The 22,074-nt window shown below is 45.9% G+C and overlaps 1 protein-coding gene across 5 annotated transcripts in view; it reads left to right on the forward strand.

Annotated features, from left to right (window-relative positions):
- Positions 1–22,074, forward strand: part of ADGRB1 (adhesion G protein-coupled receptor B1) — a 283,323-nt gene that overhangs the window by 142,161 nt on the left and 119,088 nt on the right. For all 5 annotated transcript variants that reach the window (XM_074888977.1, XM_074888979.1, XM_074888990.1 and 2 more), the window contains exons 7-15: positions 852–1,016; positions 3,416–3,580; positions 7,382–7,483; positions 8,999–9,105; positions 9,879–10,073; positions 11,116–11,184; positions 14,947–15,055; positions 15,957–16,100; positions 19,471–19,546. In XM_074888977.1, the coding sequence (XP_074745078.1) occupies positions 852–1,016; positions 3,416–3,580; positions 7,382–7,483; positions 8,999–9,105; positions 9,879–10,073; positions 11,116–11,184; positions 14,947–15,055; positions 15,957–16,100; positions 19,471–19,546 (1,132 nt within the window). The remainder of the gene's footprint in view (positions 1–851; positions 1,017–3,415; positions 3,581–7,381; positions 7,484–8,998; positions 9,106–9,878; positions 10,074–11,115; positions 11,185–14,946; positions 15,056–15,956; positions 16,101–19,470; positions 19,547–22,074) is intronic.

Here is a 22,074-nt window from a genome sequence, read left to right on the forward strand (position 1 = left end):
GCCACACTTGGGAATGCCTCACACCGTACCATGCTAATAAGATGTATTCATGTTTCTCTCCAACCCCGTCCCTATCATAACCTCTCTTGTCCCTCTCTCCTCTATTTAATTATCAAAGACACTGCTGTGTAGAGACAGATCAAGCCTGTCAGTGTTAATTCAGCCATGAGAGAAGTACATTGACCACACAAGCACATTCTGCTCACGGTCTCCTCTTAAAGCACACCTTTGCTCTGAGCATTTCCCAGCTAGCAGAGTGAATTCCTGTGAATAACATTGTAATTTGAGTTTCTGCATGCACTTTAATGAAAAACAGAGCATTTGGATGCTTGAGAATGTTCCCTTCCTGAAGAGTCATGTATTGCTTTGGTGAAAAATGGGTTCCCTCAAAAAATGCTGATTGCCCAAAATGGGGAACGTCATGCTAATATATCGATTCCTTCAGAATTTTCAGTGAAACCATGATCCACGCTCTCTACTTTGATGTTGCGTTGTGATCGACAATATTATTAGTTTTGACTTTTATGTTGAAATGTGTAATATGAATAATTTCAACTTTTATGGTGTTATGTAGAGTATGGACATAAAAATTGAAATGTTATGACACTTGCATCCTGAGGGGGCCATAACATGCCAGTCGGAGGTTGCAGAGGGTCCCAACAAATTGCCATTGCCACAGTTGTCGGAACTTTTTATTGATGATCTTTGACCTCTCTCACATTCTGTGACTCCAGTTTGTTTTCCCTTGCCTGGGTCCCTTGTAGGCAAAGGCCAGAGACTCTTGCACATGCCTCTTTCCAGTGGGAGCGATTTTCACATTCAGTTTTGTTATCTCTCTTTGGGCCACTCAGTGGATGGCAACTGGAATGAATGGTCGAGCTGGAGCTCCTGCTCTGCCTCCTGCTCCAACGGTACCCAGCAGCGGACGAGGGAGTGCAATGGACCCTCCTACGGGGGAGCTGAATGCCAGGGACACTGGGTGGAGACCAGGGACTGCTTCCTACGCCAATGCCCAGGTCAGTGACCAATGACTTTTTCTTTCTCTTGGGTCATCTTTCTCTGCAGTCCCAGGTAGGCTTTTGTAAAGTTTTTCTTTGGAGAAGAGTTGAGCAGTTTTCATCAGTAATGCAGTAATAAGAAGGTTGTGGATCATACCAATGGACCGTGACAGCCAAAATCCATAGCTGGCAAATACTCCAGGAGACCCCAGAGGGGTGAGTAATGACCCACAGGGAACATGTCTTTCTGACTTTAGATACCAGTGTTCAGTATGTGCTTAAAAAAAACAAACAAATTATCAATTAAATGCTTTCCTTACCTCCACAATGCTTCAAATTCATCTTTTTTTTTTTTCTTTTTTTTTTGTTTTTTGTTTTGTTCTTCTTCTCCTGCCAATTCACCACTCCTAGCTGAAGCAAACAGGGAAGCAACCTCCATTGTATCAGAGCTTTGAACCTTACCTATGACAAGGTCTGGCACAATGAAGTCTTGATTCATGCCTGTCTAAGACTTGTCACTTACTGTACTTGTTTAGCTGTGTCTTAAAATAATTATAATAACAACAACAATAATAATAGTAATAATAAATAATAATAATAGTAATAATTCCTGCTGCCCCAGCTGTTGTAGCCAGTACCTTACATTCAGAATAATCACCTTGTCTTCATACTATGGACCACGGGCTCCAGGAGAGCCATTTCATGCAGGAGAAGCAATGAAAATTGAAGCAGATACCAGAGCACATCTAACACCAGAAACCTGCATTTTTCAGACTGACACCAACACTATAGAGTTGCAGGTGCAGTTTGCTCTGTTTTTTGCAGAAGTCTTGGAGGAGGCCATTGCAAAGAGACTAACTGGGTCAGCTGGTGTGGAAAATATTCTGACTGGGAAAGAAGGTTTGAACAACTAGAAGCCTTCAAGACTGATCAGCAACTAATTTTTCTTGCCATGCTTCTCTTGGCCTATTCCCTGCCTCTCCCTGGGTGCTTCATTCCTGTTAGACCATAGGGCTGAGAGGGAGTGGACCCCTGAGATAGAGAGGGTCTTTCTCCCCTTTCCAAGAGAACAGGGACAACCAGAAACAGTTCAGTTCTTTGAGGCACTTCTCATACTTTGTTCAGCTGAGCAAGTATTTTTCTATCCAATCCACAAGCACAAAAGCCAGTAGCTCTTCCTCAGGGAAGCTTGTTTCCTCAGGGAATCCCTATCCTCTCTGGTAACATCACCATCTGCAGCAGAACATAAGCAGTATTTAATACAGGTATTGGACTTTCCTACATGGTCTCTAGTAGGGTTTACTGTTTAGGTATCTCACTTCTTTGTAACTTATGGAGATCCTCAAAGACAAAGAGGACCTCATGCTTTTTTAGACAGCCTTGTCCCAGTGATTTCAGAGTTAGCTGTCAAAGCAATGTTGGTCATGTATTCCTCTGTATACAGTGTCTCCAAAGAAAGCACCAGAGATTGGTGCTATCCCTCTTCTTTGATAATTTTCTTCTACTCCTTGGAGAAGAAGAGAGGGATCCACCACCCTCCCAAAAGGAATTATTCAACCCCAGATGATGTGTTAAATCTTAATTAAAACCCAAATAGTAATCAGCAGACCTAGGTCCTTGCTCTAGTTCTGTCACTGAGTTGTTGTTTCTCATCTGTGATACAGCAGAGGAGAATGTTCCCCTACCTTGCAGGCTTGTTGTGAGGACCAATTAACATTTTTATAGTGCTTTGATAAATGCCATTTTTAATGTACAAGAAGTAACATTTTGATAAATGCCATTGTTAGCGTAAAGGAAGTAACATTTCCACTGAATCTGTAAAGAAGTTGGGAGAAAATACAATGGAACGAGACATCATCCCAAACCTCTTTCCAAGACGCATGAAACAACAGTGCAATAGAAACATCTGGAGAGAGGTTTATTTGATGTTTCTTCACAGTTTCTTGCCCGAGGACTCTGCTGGTCTCTTTAAATCCCTGAGCCAGACCTTCTCTGGCTTCTCTGTTTTCACACATACATTGTACATCCCAACCAAACTGAAGCTATGGACTTTGGCTGGCAGATGTGACTGCCAGTCAGGTTGAATCCCTGCCCACCTGAAGAGTGTTCATGAGCACAGCCCCAAAGCTGAGCCCAAGGGAAGAGATAGGGCTGGTTTTGCAGGGAGTTGAGGATATTGAGGAGAAACACAAGAACACCCTTCAACCATTAAAGGGCTGCTGCAATGGGAAAGACCACGCACTGATTTCATGTCTGTTGAGGATCAGACAAAGATCCGAGGCAGGAGACCTCCTTTCCCACTGAGCCATGCTCTACTCACCCTATGTTCCAGTGCTTACCTTGGGACCTTGACTCCCTCTGTTGTAGATTATGTCTGGGACATGACAGGCTGTTTCTCTCCTCTTTTTTGTCTCCAGTGGATGGGAAGTGGCAGGCTTGGGGAGTGTGGGGCAGCTGCACCGCCACGTGTGGAGGTGGGACTCAGAAACGTGACCGTGTGTGCTATGGGCCCTTCTTCGGTGGAGAGACTTGCCAGGGCCCAAAGGAAGAATATAAGCAGTGCAATGACAGAAAGTGTCCTGGTATGTACCCCAAATCCCTCACGCTTTCCTTTGCATGAGGGGGACTTTGGAATTTGGAAAGGTCTTCTACGTCCTGTGTCAGAGAGCTGAATGAAACAAGGAGTTGTGATCTGGTTGGTCCCTGCCCATAACCCAGGCACGAGATATGTCAGGGACTTGATTTGATTGTTACAGAACCATGCTGATTTCAGTGAATATTTGGTAAGTCCCACCAGTCTAGCCTTGATGTTTTTCATCTTTTCATTGTCATCAAGCCATAAGAGGAAAAGACACACTGTTTGATAGCAAAAACTGGTATCAGAGTCTCAAGTCCATGATGTAGTTGAGTACTGAGGATGCTGTAGTAGTTCCCCATTCTTTACCTAGCCTCTGGGAGACCTTCTCACCACTGGCAATTTTCAAAAAGGCAGATGTGTCTACATCTGTCAGAGCCTTACTCAATCTCACCTTCCTCCAGCTATAGTCATGGGAGCAGCAACCATTTGCGAAAAAGCCTGAATGGAGGGCAAGTGAGCTGTAGAACAGGGGAAAAACTGTGATTTAATGTGAAAAGCAGGAGCAAATACTTGCAAGTGGGATATTTCTGTCTGTCTCTCACACAGTATACAGAGGCCAGAAGAATGGTCTGTGCACCATTTTTATTTTCTTTCTCAGTCTCAGTTGAAGAGCCTGCTGAAATTGCTGGTGGGGAATCAATGGCCTATGTGATGTTGGCAGTCAGATTGCATCGATTGTAACAGGCCTTGATTTTTGACTGAAGGGGTAATTAATTGTCAGAGCAGCTCAGTGAGAGGCAGAAGAGATTCTCACGGCAGTATCCTGGCGGTCCTAGTGAAAAGGGATGTCTCCCTAAAAGACAGGCTGGAGCTCGGCACAGAGGGAGCAGTTTTGGTGCAGATGTTTCTGGGGGCGGATCTGCCATGTTGAGGGCAGCTGACCCTCAGACTCCCTTGCAAACTGCTGAAGACAAAGATGAAAGTCAGAGCACTTCAGCATGGAAGTTTCAGTGCGTTTAGCTCAGAGATAACAGAGAAAGAGGCTGTGTGACAACGTATTCACTCTTTCCAGCTACACTCTAATAAAAGACATCACCTCTCCTTACAAGCTGTGCCTCTCAATTAGCAGTGGCGTGTGAAAATCTCTTCTAACTCAGCCACAAAGCTTTCCCTTGCCATAGAAAATCTTAACACCGGGTTGTCTGGTGGTGTCTACAGAGTGATGCAGATTTAGTTCAGCTTCAGTGTGTGCCAGCTGGGGCCCTGGCAGAACAAGCCCAATCTTTTCTTCTTTTTCTGCAGGGGCTGATGCCTGAGCAGTGCTCAAAGGAAAAGGCATGTCTCAGGGACTGAGCCTTGCTAGGGTTCAAAACCAGAAGGGTCTCACTGCAGTTGTTAATTTGCAAGGGAAAGAAAAGGTGGGGAATCATCAGAGGCTAAAAATAAACCCGCTCAATTTGTTCTCGAGAAAGTATCAAATGCTAGCATGATTTGATTTGAACAGAAGAATTGAACTTAATTGGGTTAGTTATTAAAATCTCCCAGTGCAAATAGGTTACTCTGGTAAAAAGGATTTTGTTACGGAGCAACATCAAAAAGAAAAAAAGAAGAAAAAAAAAAGGATGAAATTATTCTCTCCTGGCCTGGGAATACCTTCTGCACTCACTGGCAAGACAATGCCAATCAGTGTATTTCTAAGGAGCATCTCTGATCCACAGCATCCCTCAGCGGTCCCCAGAGAGACTGCAGGGGTGATGAGACCAGGAAGGCTTGACAGGTCAGAGGAGGAGAAAGGGGAGGTCAGATGTGAACACACGCTCTCTCTGCTTTTTGATGTGTTTTGTTGTTTTGTAGCCAAGGGTGATAAAAGCTTATCACCCCACACCCCAAACCCTCCTTTGAACCACAGTTTGATGTGGAGAATCTGTGACCATGGCCAAAACACTGGCCCAGGAGACAGAAGTTTTGGATTCAGCTCCTTGCTCTGCCACAGGGTCTCTGGGTGCCAGTCACAACTGGGTTTCTTAATCTTGCTGTCCTACAGCTCCTTGTTAACAGGTTGGAAATGAAACTGCTTTTCCACCCATGTTCTGGCTTATCTACAGAAGTCATAAGCTGTTGGCGTAGGGACTAGTTCTCCATATGTGCAGAGCACAGCAGGGGTCCCGCTTGCCCTCCGGGATTTCATTAGAATAGCAATTACTCAAAAGGGAATTTTAAAACGGAGGAAAGAGCATCTGTTTCTAAGCAGAGTGAGTAACTTGTTCATTACCAGTGTCTCCTGGGGAGGAATCTGCCTCTAAACTTCAGCTTGGGCTGGAGCCACACAGCCTTAGAGCTTGGTTCCAGGAGCAGTCATGTGTAGGCAGCATGTTGGGTCTTGATTGAGTCCTTCAAAGAAGTATGTCTTGCCATGCCCATAATCTTAGGTTTGAGCCTTCCCCATAGGCAGATTGGTGCTCTGGGTAGTTCCAGAGCAACAGTGGGGTATGTCTATCACCAGGCATTTGCACAGTGGTGAAGGTCCTGAAATGGTCTATGTAAGTACATCCATTGCACAGTCCCTTCTAGAAGGAGGCCTCCAGGGTCATCGCTGCCCCACAACTCCTTTGGGAACAATGTGAAAACTCAAGGCCTCCCTCTCTTTTTATGGCAGATGAACATTTTCCCTACAACCTTAGCATGTCTCTATTGGCACCACTGGACCCTGGTAGAGGCAGCACTTTTCCGCACATGAAGGAAGCTCAGCAGGCAGCCGCCAGGCTCCCCAGCTGGTTGGCTTTGGCTTTATGGCTGCCTTTCCTGACCAGTTGCAGGCATGCACTCAGCTTACTTTTTATTGGTAGTTTTACATGCACAATAAATAAAAGCTGTAATAAAAAACATTAAATCAAGTTTTTTCTCCTCCACAACCTCAGGAGTGATAACTAGCTTTCACACTATCCTCATGGCTCCCTCCACTTTATGTGCTGTAAGTAATGAGTTTCTCAGCACAAAGCTCTCCTGCGGTGAGTGTTTTTTCCCAGGTCCCACTGACTCTGGGGCCAACTCAGCTCCACCCACAGACAGGAGCATCCAAAAACTTCTTTCCGAAGAGCTTTTTCTGTGATGTCTCAAAATATTTTTCTGCAGCCTCCTGGACTCTGCAGCAGTGTTTGGAAATGAGCTGATGATGCAAATCCAGCCTGATGGTTCTCAGATCTCCCTGTGTCCTCGCATATGATGGCAGCAGACAGAGGGCCTGAATGAAGTCCACCAAGGGGAAATGTCCATCTTGTTTTTTCATCTCCTTGTTCTTTCCTTCATTCTTACTCCAACTTATTTATGCTGAGCCTCATTTTAGACACATCCAGCCCTGCAGGTGGTGACCCTGAAGGATGAAAGGAGTAGTCTGGAGCCATGGAGTTCACCTACAAAAGGTGGACATCTGCCCATTAAACAAGAAAAGAAAAGACTTTAGTAGAGTGTAGCAACAACAACTTTCTTGCAAAGAGCTGCCACAAGGCAAGGCAAGCATGTTAGTGGAATTTCCCAGGTTGTTACATGCATATTAGCAAGTTAATCCTCAGGATGGACGGACGCCCAGTTTTCAGACAGGCAGGGAAAATTCCGGAGAGGTTAAGTGGCTTTGTCAGGGGTCATACGCCAAGCAGCTGCAGAGTTGAGAGTTCACCTACAGGCCTCCTGGCTCACGCCACGCTGCTGTTGCTTCCAGACCATGCTCCCTTGTTTCCTCTTTCCATTCCCTTTTCCATGTCCCTCCTGAGGAGGAGGCTTTACCAATGGAGATTTTCCTTCCTTGCAGAGCCCCACGAAATCTGTGATGAGGAAAGCCTTGCCTCTGTGGTTTGGAAAGAGACGCCCGCTGGGGATGCTGCAGCTGTCCGATGTCCTCGCAATGCCACTGGTAAGGATGACTACATACCCTGGACAGGGAGCTGGCCCACCATCAAGGTGTCTTTCATCTTTTCCTCCTAGATGAGGAGAGCCTGGTTGTGGGAGGACAGGACAAGCAAATGGGCTTCCCTCCCTTCTTTCAGAGCTAGATTAACTCTCTCTGGGTTTCTGTGGTCCTTCATTCTTTAACAACAAAGCCTTGGTCCATACTGGAGAATCTGAAGTGGTCTCTCATCCACCTACTGCTTAGTCCTGGGTCAGCTTTGCAATTAAGGGTTAATGTGGCATGTTTTCCCTATTATCTACAAATAGCTCTGCAGAAGCAGGTAGAGCTTTATTAGAGTCCTCTAGACTTGGGTGTTATACTTCTCTTCATTGCTCATAAAAGAAGCTAGTAATTGAAAGTAGGAAATCTGAGCTGCATTGCCCACTCACACTTACGTGCCTTTCTCTCCTTCTGAGAAGCCATAGCAGGTCTCTAAACGTATTTTCAGGTGCTCAAGTTGACAGTCTGATCATGGTGGCATGAAGTGATAGGATCTGGGGATCCAGGTGTTATCTGCTGTGACTGTGGCCACTTGTTCCTCAAGGAGTGGAAAGCAGTGCAGAGAAGGCTCCAGGAGACATGCTGGTGGTGGAGCTTGTCCCTAGCTGGATATTCCTCACTCCCAGGCAGGAACAGAAATGAGGGCAGCAGTGTCAATAATGAATGTAAAGGTTTTATTTTGAGTGAGGATGTCAGATACAGACAAACCCTGCAGCGCTCTTTGACTCACACAGCCTGGAACAGTCAGTGTCAACCCAAATGCTAGCCTAGAAGAAGGGCTGTATCCATAGAAAGGTTGCTGAACCATTTAGCAGTAGCGATGGGATTGTGGACCCAGCAAAGCCTGCTCCTCAGAGACTCCAAATACCCAATGTCTTGGGCAAGGTCATTCCTATCCCCTTCCTCCTCACTGATATGTCTGTTCCTCTGCATCGTAAAGACATGTGATTACCACTGCAAAACTCACTGTAGACTGAACCTAAGGAAAGGCCTGGGGGAGGACTGCAAACAGCTTTCAGAGTTTTTCAGCTGATGCAAAGATGGTGCTGTTGGTTATTTATTCTTCTTGAGACTGTGTGAGCAGTACAAGCCACTGTGGCTGGTTTAGTTGCCAGTACCAGACCATGTCACCCAGGGAGGTTTGTGGGACTTCCTGAGACAGGAAGAAAGCTGCCCCCTAGGGCAGAAGAAACCTTCTTTCACCTTGACTAGGTATGTCCAATTTGTTAGGTTTTGTTTTCATTCCCACTTCTCTTTGCTGTCTGTCCCTCAATAAGAAAATGCAGGAGGAGGAAATAAAAATAATCTCTCCCATGTGCTTGCATATGTTGTTCAGGCATCTGCAGATGTCCCTGCTGCCCTTTGTGCTGGTAGATGTGCCTAAATGGATACATTGACCAGTCTGGGTGACGTCCATGAAGGTGTTTTGTTTTTCATCTACCTGTCCTCACACCCATATTTGTTTCTTTCCTCTTCCAGGATTGATCCTTCGAAGATGCATTTTAGATGAAGAAGGCATAGCTTATTGGGAGCCTCCAACATACATCAAGTGTGTTTCTATTGATTACAGGAACATACAGATGATGGTAAGGCAGAATGACTTCTCAACTCAGCAGGTTTGGGATCCCCCCAAATGCTTGCTACACTGCTATAGCTACAAAAAAGAAGGAAAGCATCATTTCCATGTGAAAGGGAGATGCCAACTCTGCCCTGCTTTTCTCTTATTCTTTTTGTCTGCTTAACTTGTGATACATGGGCACTCCATGAACAAGGAATGGTTCCTTACTGCATATTTTAATATCTAGCTTGGCAGAATCTAGGTCCTACCAGGTCTTTCATGACACATTATCAGTAAGAATCATTGTGACTATATCACTTCTAAATAAACCACTTACTTTTAGTTAGTCTTAAGTTCATTGTTGTGATGAGTTTCTGCTGTCTCCTGTGGCTTGCCTTAAAATGGCATTGCCTTTATGAGAACTGCCCTCTCCTGTTCAGGACAAGGTACAGTCTGTCCTAAAATAGTTCCAAATTGGTTATAAGAAAACAAGGTTTTGGGGCAAAATTCTTCTGTTAGCTGGCCTTGGGTTACAAACAGAATAGTTTTTGCAGCAGAATAATCTCTTCTGAACCTACACGGAACATTTCCTTTGTAGGCATACAGAAATTTTCACTTCTGCTCTCCTACCATTTTTAAAATATCACAGGCTCTCAGGCCAGCGAAGATTGTCACATAATCTGCACTCCAAATTACAAGGAAGGTCAAAAACCTTCCCCCAGCAATTCCCTCACTGAGCTCATTAACTTGACTTTGACTGTCCAGTGTCAAGTGTTTGTCATGTTTCTTTCCATTTCTCAGACCAGGGAACATCTTGCCAAAGCTCAGCGTGGGTTGATGGGAGATGGGCTGTCAGAAGTGCTCCAAAACCTTGTGGAAATCTCCCAGGATGGGACCAGCTACAGTGGGGACTTGCTGTCCACCATCGATGTACTCAGGAACATGACAGAGATCTTCCGTAGGGCTTATCATAGCCCAACTTCTGGGGATGTGCAGGTGAGTTGAGATGCATATCCTGGAGGCCAAGGCTAGGTTACCAGTACGTGTGCATGCACAGGGCTCAAGGTTTGATTACCTCCTTTGTAGCAGATACAATGCTGATGAAAACCTAGAGTATTTTCTGCCCAAGTAAAGTGTCTTTGTGTGTTAATAAACTCTGCTTTCAAGGTTTCCCCTGGTTCATAAAGTAAGAACTTGAAAACCAAAGTCACTTTGAACTCTTTCAACCTGATAGCACTTTCCTGTGGTGTCTAATTGATATGAGAACATTATCTGGAAGGGATTTCAGTCTAATGACTAGAGGTAAGATGATTCTGTAGTATTTGGTACCTGGATGTTGACATGGGAGAATGTCCTGATGGCTTCTCATCTCGGGGTTTTACTTTCAGCAGTTGCATGCAAAATGGCTACAAGATATACCCTTGGGACAGGTCATTACCCCATGACTTGAAACATTAAACTGATCCTCCAGGATCTGCAACGGGTGGTAAAACTAGAGAAAAAAATCAATGATTTTGAAATATCTTATCTCCTTCCTTCTCATAGTGTGCTGCAAAGATACTACCATGCATAGCACCCTCTTGATCAATCACTGCTTCTCTTGCCTGGTTGCAGGCTAAAGAGTTTCATAAGGTTTCCCTATGCTGGAAATAACAGAAATAGATAATAGGATAGGAAGGTTTTTATTTAAGGCAAAATCATCTAGTTTTAAACAGTTTCTGTCAGACATCTACCTAATCTGTTCTTAAAAACCTTCAGTAATGGACACAAGACAAATTCCCAGTACAATGCCTTAGCAGATACAGTAGTCAAAGTGAAGGCCTTGGGAAAAAGGCCTTATTACAACCTGTTTTGCCATTAACACCCTTGGGAGCCAAGGCCTGTGAAATGCTGTGGGACCCTTTAGGGATGGGACTGTGAGAACCCTCTTAGAATGTGGCTGCTTCTCACATGCTTCTCGCACTTCACTGTGTCCTTCCTAGCCTGGGCTATGTTTAGCTAACCACCTCTTTTTTTCTCTTTTGTCTCCCTTGTCCAGAACTTCGTCCAGATCATCAGCAATCTTTTATCAGAGGAAAACCGGGACAAATGGGAGGAAGCTCAGCTGGTATGAACCTTCAGCACCTTTCCTGAAACAAAACAGGCTTTCAGCATAGGCTTAAACCATGCCAAAGGGAATTTCCAAGTGTCTACATGACCTCCTAGCTCTTCTTGCCTACGATGTGTTGTGTGCTACATATAACTGTTTTAGCCACAGACCACAAAATATCTCCATCCACCAGTGCTGTTCTCCTTAGATAAATCCTTATGATCAAAGAGACAGACAACTCAGACACAGTCAGTTTTGGTCAGCTTCAGAGTTGACTGCTAATCAGCTGATTCATGCAACTGGTCGTGCGGGTGAGCTTAGTGCCAGGCTGAGTCATATTTATGGAGTAACTCAGTAAGCCACAGGATCTCAGCTCTAAGCCAGAGTCTCTGCATGAAGAACAGTGAAAGACTGGTGGTGAATACCAAATTTTGGCTAGCTCTCAGAGGTCAGGCTTGCTTTGGAATTGATAACCTTACTGGCTTGCTCTAATTCCACTCTTTCCTCATGTCAAGATAAAGAAGCAGGATTACATGGGTTTGAGTTCCTAGCTGAAAAGATGAAGGACAAGCAGGATTTTCATAGTTCAGAGCTGGGCTTTGCCCAGCTGAGCTTCTGGTTCTGCTCAGCATGAGCTGGGCAAGGGTGCAGTTATATTTTATTTTATTTGTCTCCTCTCAAGTTTGGGGATCCTGCTGAATAATACTATAACTAAACTCTCAGGTATTGGGGGAAGATGTTTGCTTTTCTATCTGTGCCTTATTTAGCTCTTGTCTTTTCTGCCTCAGTTGAACTTTCTGCTTGGACTTGTGTCAGACCTATTCCATGTCCCTTTGCCATTCCCTTGGTGAGCCCTTGGGCTGCTCGATGCTGTCATCTCACTACAGCTGTGAAATAGCTCTGCCTCAGACCAGCCGGTCTGGTAGATGGGCCCATGATAAAGCTCGTTCCTTCCACTTTCATTCTTTAGTATTGCATGTTGGAACACAAATGCTAGCTCAGCTTGCAAAATAACCTCTACACGGAATGTAACTCAGCCTTTGTGAGAGATCAGTCCTGGGGGAGATTACCCACAGGTATGGGTCAGAACATGGCAGCTCCTTTTTATCCACCTGATGCTGCTGCAGAATTCTTCATAGAGGTCTGGAAATACCAAAAAGTTAAGAAAAAGTCACCCAGCACAAAAAAGAAACCCCAGAGTCCAGTTATATTTACACCAACCAGCAAAGTCCTCTGGGTAAAACTCTTAACAGCAGGTGCTGGCACAATTTTTGGTCATCCAGAATGTGAGACAGGGACCTGAATTCACTTCCTTCATGCAACAGGAACTCCACCAGGAGCTAGGCAGCTTTGTGAACCTGTCCTTCTCTTTTCTCCCTGAGATCTCATGTTTTCCCATTGCATTTGGAAGAGTATGACATGGTCTGGCTCCAGGTAGGATAGAGGACCATCTGGACATGGTCCTGTGCAATTGGCTCTAGGTGGCCCTGTTGAGCAGGCAGGTTGGACCAGATGACCTCTGAGGTCCCTTCCAAACTCAACCGTTCTGTGACTGTGTGACCAAATACTCAGTTTCAAACCTACAGGTGCATGTGCATTTTTCAGCGCAGAGCAGAGGAGACTGTCAAGTTGTCATGATGACAGGGAAACCCTGTTGATCCCCTTAAAAACAGCTGCAGCTTACTCTCTGTGGCAATTCGTTCTCAGTGGCTTTCCCTGCACATTCTGCCCTTTGCATCTATAGATACAGCCCAGCCTGCTGCCAGCATCACCGTAACCTACATGAGAAGTGGGACTATCATGGGGACAATGTTAGTCTGGTGTATATTTTAGTGGGAATCGAGATGACAACCCAACACCATGACTTTAGGACACAGAAACCTTCATGAACTGGATGACAACAAAGCTTTCAGCAGTCTCTGTCCTTCTCCCTCAAAGCTGCTGGACCAAACTCACACCCCGTGTTTCGCAAGATTAACCCGTTCTTTTAAAACTAGTTCTTTGGCTCACAATTTGTTCATTAAAAGTAAACTCAACTTCATCGTAGTCTCATATTCCAGTGCCCTGTGCCCCCCCAGGCAGAGATGCAGTTCAAGGAAAATAAAAAATAAAACCCAGAAAAGTATTTAGAAATGTTTTTTGAGGAGATAATGTTGGCCATTATATGACAAAAGCTTGAGAGACAACGGCCAGTGTAGCCAGGAGTTAGTTTGACCTTGTGATTTATATCTGTAATAGAATATAAAAGTATACTGCTAAAAATAGCTTCCTCACTCACTTCTCCTTATGTGTGCACCTGCTGTACTGGCAGGACTTTTTGATCTGATCCTGGTACAGTTTTAGTCTTACCAAGCTTCCTTTGGATAGACAGAGAGAGAGACACGCATGGCCACCCCTGTGCTCCTTGCCCGTACACGTGACAGCTCAGCCTTCCTCCTGCCTCCATCCCATCCTGCTGTCCTGCTTGTCCCCAGCTGTCCCTTCGGCTCTGCTCAGCCACCTCAGGACGTCTGGATTATGGCGAGAAATGAAAATGCTGTGAAAGTAGTAGAAAAGGAGAAGAGATGTAAAAAGCTGAATTGCTTTTTTTTTCAGCCTCTCGTGGTATTTGCTAAGTCCCTGTAGGCAAATGTGCTTTGAGGAAAAGACAGGTAGACAGCACAGCCCATTTCAAGTGGATTATCTTTTATGAAATCTGTCACTCGAAAACTAGCTGTTGTTGAACAGCCTTGTGTTAGCCTAGCAAAAAACAGGCAAAAATGAGTTATTGACAATATCTTTATCATCAGGGAAACAACAGGAAGGAAAAAAAAAAAGAGACAGCTCCAAGACAGCCCAGGCCCAGGAAGAATCAACTTGGTTATTTGGAGAGTGAGATCCTGTCAGCAAAACAGGAAAGCACAAAACCAGACCATGATGTTTTTCTGGATATGATTATGTGATCTGGTGCCTGGGATCCAACATGAGACCATGGAGGTCCTTTAGTGCGGCTGCTCTCAGTGGAGTGATAGCAAAATTAACTATTCTGGTGGAGGTAATGTTTGGTGGGCTTCCTCTCAGTAGGTAACATATATATACTATCAGAAGTAGCCCAGATACATTTCTCAGGCCAAGTATCACAACAGCTGAGTGTCAGGGAAGTCTAAAGCTTGGGAAAGGCTTTCAGAAGTTGACAAAGGGCAAAGCTTCAATACATCAACTTGAACACATCTTCATTCTCTGGCATGATGTGTCTGGATGTGCAGTTGCAAATGCCTCTGGCTTGTTGACAGCTAGGCTGGGCCAAACACTCCAGTCAACGGGCTTGGAAAGCAAGTGGAGCTACATTAAATCTTGGGCACTAAGAGTCTGTCCTCGAGTGTTTCTCTTCTTCCATTAACTGCAGGAACAGGACCATAATGAACAGCAGAACTAATTTATCTCTCACAGATGGGGCTGTTGGTAGTAGAGGTAATCCTAGGGAAGGAAAGGAAATGGGTACGTTATCTTCTGCTCCAGAGAGTCTCAGATATTTCCATTTGTTTTTCTTTGAGATGTTGCCCTCCACCCTAAGTTTTATCAATCTGAATGTCATATTATTATTTCTTTCCCCTTTCTTTTTATTTTTCTAGTCTTCCTTTTAGGATTTCTCAGTCCTCATTCTTCACAGCTCCATAATACTCCATTATATCCAGCGTATGCTTCGAGTACATGTGTGAGAACAGAAACCTTTCACCTCAGAGAAACTCATGATGTGCTCATTAGTATCTGTGCTACTAAATATTCTCCCTCTCTCTGCAGATAGGGCCAAATGCCAAGGAGTTGTTCAGGCTTGTGGAGGATTTCATTGATGTCATTGGCTTTCGCATGAAAGATTTCCGGGATTCCTACCAAGTGACGGACAATCTGGGTGAGTTGATTTGCACTCCCCATGTTGGGTAGAAACCCCAGGAAGCTGTAATTACTGTGCAATACGTATAACCTGGGCTGTGGGCAGAGAAGGAGGGAAGGTATCAGGTGGTGGAACATTAAAAGGTCTGGGGAAAAGACATGGATAACCATAAATATGGGGTCGCTTTTCTCCAAATAAGTTAGGACTTCAGTGTGAAGAAGAGATGTCCACGGAGAGATCTGAGAGATATCGATAGAACCATGAATGGAGAACAGATGACGAACTGGGCAGAATTAGTTGCTTCCTTTTATTTTTTTTAACACAAGAGCGGCACAGCAGCCAATGAAGTGATCAGGCAGCAAGCAAACAGCAGGCAGTATTTGATTTATGCTGTATGCACAATCACGGCATGGAACTTGTTGCCAGAGGATGTTGCAGAAGCCAAAAACTACAGATGGGTTCATGATGGGATTAGGAAAATGCACAAAGGAGAGGTCCATTGGTGGCTGTTAAAGTTGATGATCTGGATACAGCCACTAACTGAGGAAGTCCTGCTGATTGCTGGAAGCTGGGAGGACAGACCAAGAGATGTCTTGGTCTGTTCTTTCTCACACTTCTTAGCAGCTGCTACTGGCCACTCCTGGAGACAGGACACTGAAGTAGACAGACCTTTCTTTTGCCAGGTTTAGTGTGGGCAGGTCTTTTTCAGTGAACAGAAGCATGATCCCCAACACTTAGTGTCATCTTCTTTCATGCATAGACATTACCTGAAGATAGCATCACTCTTATAACTTTCAAGAACCAACCTCAATTGTTCTGCTATCTGATTTCCCACTATTGCCTCCAATGGGTTTTTCAGCACATATGAATTTATCGAGGCTGGTTTTGCTTACTGGTTTTATTTCTTGCTTCCCTCTAGTCCTCGGCATTCACAAACTGCCTGCTAATGCAGCCACTGACATCACCTTCCCCATGAAAGGCTGGAGGGGCATGGTGGACTGGGCCAAGAACTCGGAGGACAAGGTCACTGTCTCCAAGAGCATCCTGTCTTCAGGGCTGGCAGGTAAGCAGCACTCCAAAAGAAAATTTCTTCTTCATTTTCTAAAAGAGGTTCATTCCATTTGGCAGCTCTTCAAATTCTTCTTCCAGCTCATGTGGACTTGCTCACAAAATCTTGGTCACCAAAAGCATTGCTGAGTGCAAATAAGGCATTCAGATATGGCTTGACTAAGTGTCAAACCTAAACTCTTTGCAAAGTTCAGGGGCAGGCTTAGTGCCTGGATTTGGATGTATATCTTCTAAATAAGCAGCATATTTAGAGAAGAGCAGGAGTTGACACAAAAACTCAGGGCACCATTGCATTGACGATTGTTTCCTCCAAGGCTTCTTCTGGGAAGGAATGGAAAAATCCCTGTGTTTTCTGGGTCACTCTGTCACTGATGCATGTGGGTGCTGAGCTGAGTCTGCAATCCTCTGCAGGCCATGTTGGGTGCTGAAATGAGTCTCTCATGCCTCCCTGAACAAGCTGGGTTGACATTAAGGCTAGTGAATGGTAGTTGCCTCTGTGGGTCCCATATAAGAGTGGTTAATCAGCTCAAGAAAGGCAGGTCCAAGAGGAACATGGTTCTGCCACCTATCACCACGACCATGTAGGCAAATAATGTTGTAGATGCCCTCCAGGCCTGAATCCAGCCCTGATAAAACCATCTAAGGGTAAGCAGCTGGAGCTCAGCACGTCAGGCTGATCAGCTGATGGGTGTGGGTCTCTTGCATGGACAAGCTTTGCTAGATCATGGTTTTATGGCAGTTGTGTGAAATTTCCTGGCCTCAGAAATGAGATCCATAGGCATTTATCACTGAGGTCACTGGATCTACAGCAGGGCATGGATATGAGCCACAGTGGGGACGTGGCAGCGCTGGGTGCATCAGCCAAGCTGGCCTCACTGCCAGATCTGAAAGGAGATCTGAAAGGAAACCTGAAGGGTTCTGGAATGCTCTGCTGGAGCATCCAGCCTTTACCGGGATGCGAGTCCCAGGAACCAACGCACTTAAGGTCGTCATCTTCTGGCAGAGAGCCTTAGCGTTTGGCAGGATTGATCCCTGAGTTTTCAAAAGCAGTAGCTTAAGTTAGGCCTATTGCTAGGAAAAGTTGGGTTTTCCTTCTAGATGCCCTGGTGCTGTGTGTAGCACTACTGGCTTTGAGAGAGCAAGCTGCTGGCTGCTGCATCAAGCTGTGCTGCCCTCCTTGGGACAGAGGCCGGAGACTGTGAGCTGTTGTCAGAAGACCTTTGGCCTCTTCTTGTCATACCAGGACCTCTTGTCATGGACTTCCCTATGGGGGATGGAAAGAATGCAGCCATCATTTCTTTCTACTTGGGGAATCTGAGGCCAAGAAACGTTAAGTGACACCCCCAAGGGTAAACAGTGAGTCATTGGCAGAGCAAGGATCATGTCTAGCACTCCTTGTGTTTTGTTGTACTTTGAAGACAGCATTATCTTCCTGAGAGAAGTTGGAGTATGTTGGGAGGGTTATTACAGCTTGTTTGAGGAGGTTGCGGAGCCTTCAGTTTTGGAAATCTTTGATGATTTGTTGGACAGACTACTGTCACCAGTCATAGGCAGAGCTGATCTTGCTTTGGGGCTGAGGGCTGTCCTAGAGGCCTCATCCACTTCCCCATGGTGGTGTTTTCCAGATTTCTATTAGAAGCATCCTCACACAAAGCTGATGTAGGGCTCTCAAGCAGTAGTCACTGTGGAAATGAAAGGTGACATCTACCCTGAAGAACTAACTTCCCATCAGTCTTCACTTCTCTGTGGTTTCCTGAGTACAATGCACTGCTTTTCTGCCTCTGCTTTTTTAGCATCCTGTGCTGGTGGTATCTTTTTGAGGGTTTACTCAGTGATTAAGGATGGAGATACACCTCTGTTAGTTTTGATCCTCCACTTTCTTTGGTTGCAGAAAATAGGGGCAACTATCCTGAGCAAAGTGATGGAGATAGGCAGCTTAGTGAGACCAAACCCAGACTCCCTCACTGCTGGGAACTGACCTTACACAGTTGATTTCAGTGGGTCAACACTAATTTATTTAGTTGGGTGACGTGCCTCTTGGGCTGCAGGCTGTGTCAATGCTGCTGGTGAGACACTGTTGCTGGGGAGATGTTACATGACCAAAACACAGTGCTGTTCCAGATGGGTAGCACACCAGAGGATTTAATTTTTGTATACCAGGATTGATGGGCAGCTGCATTATTAAAGATCTGTCCCAGACCAAAAGAGACAAGTTCCACCTCTAATACAACCAGGATCCTTTGCCTTCTTGGGAGGGTGCTGTGATAACGCAGCCTGTGGGGCTTAGGGTTTTGCTTGCTCACAGTCTCAGAGGAGCACAAATTGCTTCTGTAAATGCCGCACTGCCTCCTCTGAGCACAAAGAGGGAAAACTCTCTTTGAAGGCAGCAGGATCCTTGTTTGCATAGGGATTCATGGGAAAGGCCAAAAGGCTGTGCCGGATTTCCTAAAGAAGCAAGGCTTATGCAATTGCTCTGCAAGCCTGTCTGTCAGTCTCTCCTAGTTATGTTTTCACCAGCTATCCCACTTGAGCCTAATTTGACAAAGAGGAAGATAGACATGCAGAGTTGTGTCTGCCCTGCACTGATGGGACAGGTGTGACATAAGTTCAACCTCAGTACAAGACATCAGAGAAGCCCCACCTCAGGGTTTTTCCCCAGGCTTCCTCAACATTGGTTTTCACCCAGCCACTCGCTTTTTCTTCCTCTGAAAATTAACCCACAGGGATGCCTCTGCCTCTTGTGCTTTTTCCAGGGAACTTCTTGCTTTTTTTCCAGCTGGGCATCACGAGGCAGAAGAGGAGGTCAAATGATGTGCCCAGAGGTCACACAAATGATTCAGAGGCTCATCTGGGACCACGACCCCCACGGTCTCCCAGGGCAGTGCATGAGTTGTGGGATCAGTCCAGGCACAGTGGGATATCTCCCCTTCTCTTCTGCCCTTGTTGGTCTGACTGCAGTTCTTGTCTCTGATGGCTTGATGGCTTGATAGCTACAGACAGGTCTGAATGCCTCTGGGTGGCTGCAAGAGACCCTTCTGCCCTGCAGATTTGTCCACTGTGGTGCTGTCAGAGAGATTAGTGGGATTCCTGAGTGGGGGAGCACCAGGCTGGTCATTTGGAATGAGTGAGCCTTACGTGAGGGCAGACGCCTGAGGTGCTGGGTCACCCCAAAGGCACTGAGCCCTTCCTTGGGACCAATGGAGACCTGGTGAAGTGACAGCAAGGACTGCATCCCACCATAGTGATGCCGACATTGAAACCCCTCCATGCGAGGCCTAATCCTGCACTTGGGTCTCATGGGGACAGCTGACATCCCGATTGTCTCAGTGCTGTTGTCTTCTTCCCTTTCCTTTGGTGTCCTGCAGAGACAGACGACTCCTCCGTCTTCGTGGTGGGGACCGTGCTGTACCGGAACGTGGGCAACATCCTCTCCCTCCAGAGGTAAGAGGGGCTGCCTGGGGAGGGTGAGCAGCTGGGAAATCATCAGACTTTCCTGCTGATCCTTCTGCCTGAAGAGCCCTGGTCCTCCAGGGAAATAACAAAGGCCATTGGGTGCAATGAGACTTTGACTCAGCAGTGCAAATGTTTTGACCCCCATCAACTGGTGCTGCATGTTCAGGTGGGGACAGGCTGATGCATCGCAGACATCGCTTGCTGGAGGGGCAGGAAGGTTTTCTCCATCCATGTGCAGCACCGCGTACCCCAGATACGAGGGGAGGCACAGTGCTGTTGCCACTACCACATCCCTGCCTGCCACCCTTTGCCATCCAGGAATGGATTCTCACCCTGCCCTCCTCGTCTCCAGGGATACTGGGGGGCTTGACAGATGGGGGATGCTCAGCTGCCTTGATCCTCCCAAGCTACCGGGAAGCTGCCAGCCACACTGAGCCCTCTGAGAGCATCACAGCAGAAGACAGGCTCCAGTAGAAGAGAGGAGAGTAGCAGCACGCCTGGCTGCACATGTCTACCATGTTCCTGGCCACTGCAAACTGCCTCGGGCACTGAAGCTTTTGTGTTCAGCACTTCCTTTCCTTTTCTTCTCTCCTCTGCCTTTCTCGCTATCTTGCTCTTTTTTTTTTCCAAGGCTGGTACTGAGGCAGTAAATTAAGCATCCTAAGGCACCTTCTAAATCTGTTCTGCACTGATTAGCGTGAGCACATTTACCATAAACACCAGGGCATCTCTCCTCACCGATAATCATTTAAATACCTACAGATTTAGCACTGGCAATGGCAAAAGAGCTCCAAGTGAGTGCAGAGAGGAATTAGCAAGCCAGCCAACTGTATTCTGTAATATCTTCCATTACAGCACTGGGAATTAGATCAGAAGGGCAATAAACATCATTGGCTCAAATGATCCAGCGGTATTTCAGCTTTCTCTGGCCAAGCAATGAATGAGCTCTGATAACCAGCAGCTGCAGCAGCCACAGCCTCTGAACAGCGTTCCCGCAGGAGATCTGATTTAAGACATTCTTTAATTAAAGGACAGTCCTTCTTTAAAAAAAAAAAAAAAAATCAGCGTCCTGAATCACCTGTGGAGAGGCAAAGGAAATAAAATAAAAATAAAAGAAGCAGCAACAAAGAGGTACCTCTTACTTCACCACTGTGCAAATGGACACAGCCTTAAAAAGAAGAATGTCTTTAAATAACCACATAGCTGTATATCACCTACTTATGGGGTAAAAATATTTCTGATCACAAAGGAGAGCAGTTATTCCTGGGTACACACGAACAATAAGGACGCAGATCCTGGGTTTGACCACATTGCTTCAATGCAGAGGGATTTTTCCTGAAAGAAAAAAATGTGGATTTAACCCAGCAAACAGCACCAGCTGAGCTGTTCCTAATTGTCCCAATTTACCTCCTCCAAGCAGCAATTCCTTATCTGAGCCACACGCTGCTCCGTCCCCTCAGATCCAGAGAGCCCTGCTGTTCTGGGCAGCTGTGACAATTGAGATGGGATACACATGTTACTGGATTTTTCAAGCCAGGGAGGTGAGCAGCGCTTGGTCCCAGCTGGGGACTGCTGCAGAGAACACGGTCAGCAGTTGGAGAATCAACAGCCTGGCACCTGACAGCCCCATGTACCAAACAGCATGTTTACAGCTGTTTGCACACTCTTTATGGCCATGCAGGAGCCCTCTGAGCTCATCTGACCTCCTGTCCAAGCCAGATCTTCATGTGCTTTGTTTTCTTCCCAGAAGCTGGGTTGCAGCATGTTTTTAGGAAAGACTACTCATCTTCTTCCTGAAAGATTCCCCATGATGCTGAGTCCCTTGCCTCCCCCGACAAGCTGCTCAGATGCTTAATTACCTTCTCTGCTAGGAGCCTGTCTCTTATTTTAAGGCTGAATTTATCTGACTTTCACTTCCAGGCACTGGGCCTTCTGGTGGGCGACTGAAAAATCCCCCACATGCAACAAACTGTCAGACATGACTTTCAACAGAAAGCTTTTGTCTGGTTTTCTAGCACCTGGATCAATTTTGTGTCTTTCATTTGAAAATCTCACCACCGTCTCCCCATCTCAAAGTGGAACTGAACGCAACAGTACAGTGGCATCCTCACCCTGACAAGGAAGGGTGCAGAGAGAAGATATTTACTTTATCTCCTTGTTCCTGCACAAGGTCACTTCTGTCCTTTCTGTCACAGCTCTTTGCCCTGAAGTCAATCTCCCCAGGTACATTTTGGGTCGCAGAACCTGTAGCTCTGCGTGCAGACCTTGCACTCTCCGAGCTCAGATGTACTTCCCAGCTCTTGGATGCACTGGGATAACTTCTGGTCGGGCTGTGGCTATTTGGCCATTAAGCAACCTTCACAGTCTGCACATGAGTAACTCCTGTGTGCTAACGACTTGCCACGCTGAACAATCAAATGTTTCTTCTGCTTTTGTTTATCGCATCAATTCTCACCTGGTCCGCAGCCTTCAAAAGGATGTTTCTGTGTCATCGAGGTTGTTCATGCAAATATTCA

Source organism: Strix uralensis, chromosome 1 (genome assembly GCF_047716275.1).
Source record: "Strix uralensis isolate ZFMK-TIS-50842 chromosome 1, bStrUra1, whole genome shotgun sequence".
Taxonomy (NCBI): domain Eukaryota; kingdom Metazoa; phylum Chordata; class Aves; order Strigiformes; family Strigidae; genus Strix; species Strix uralensis.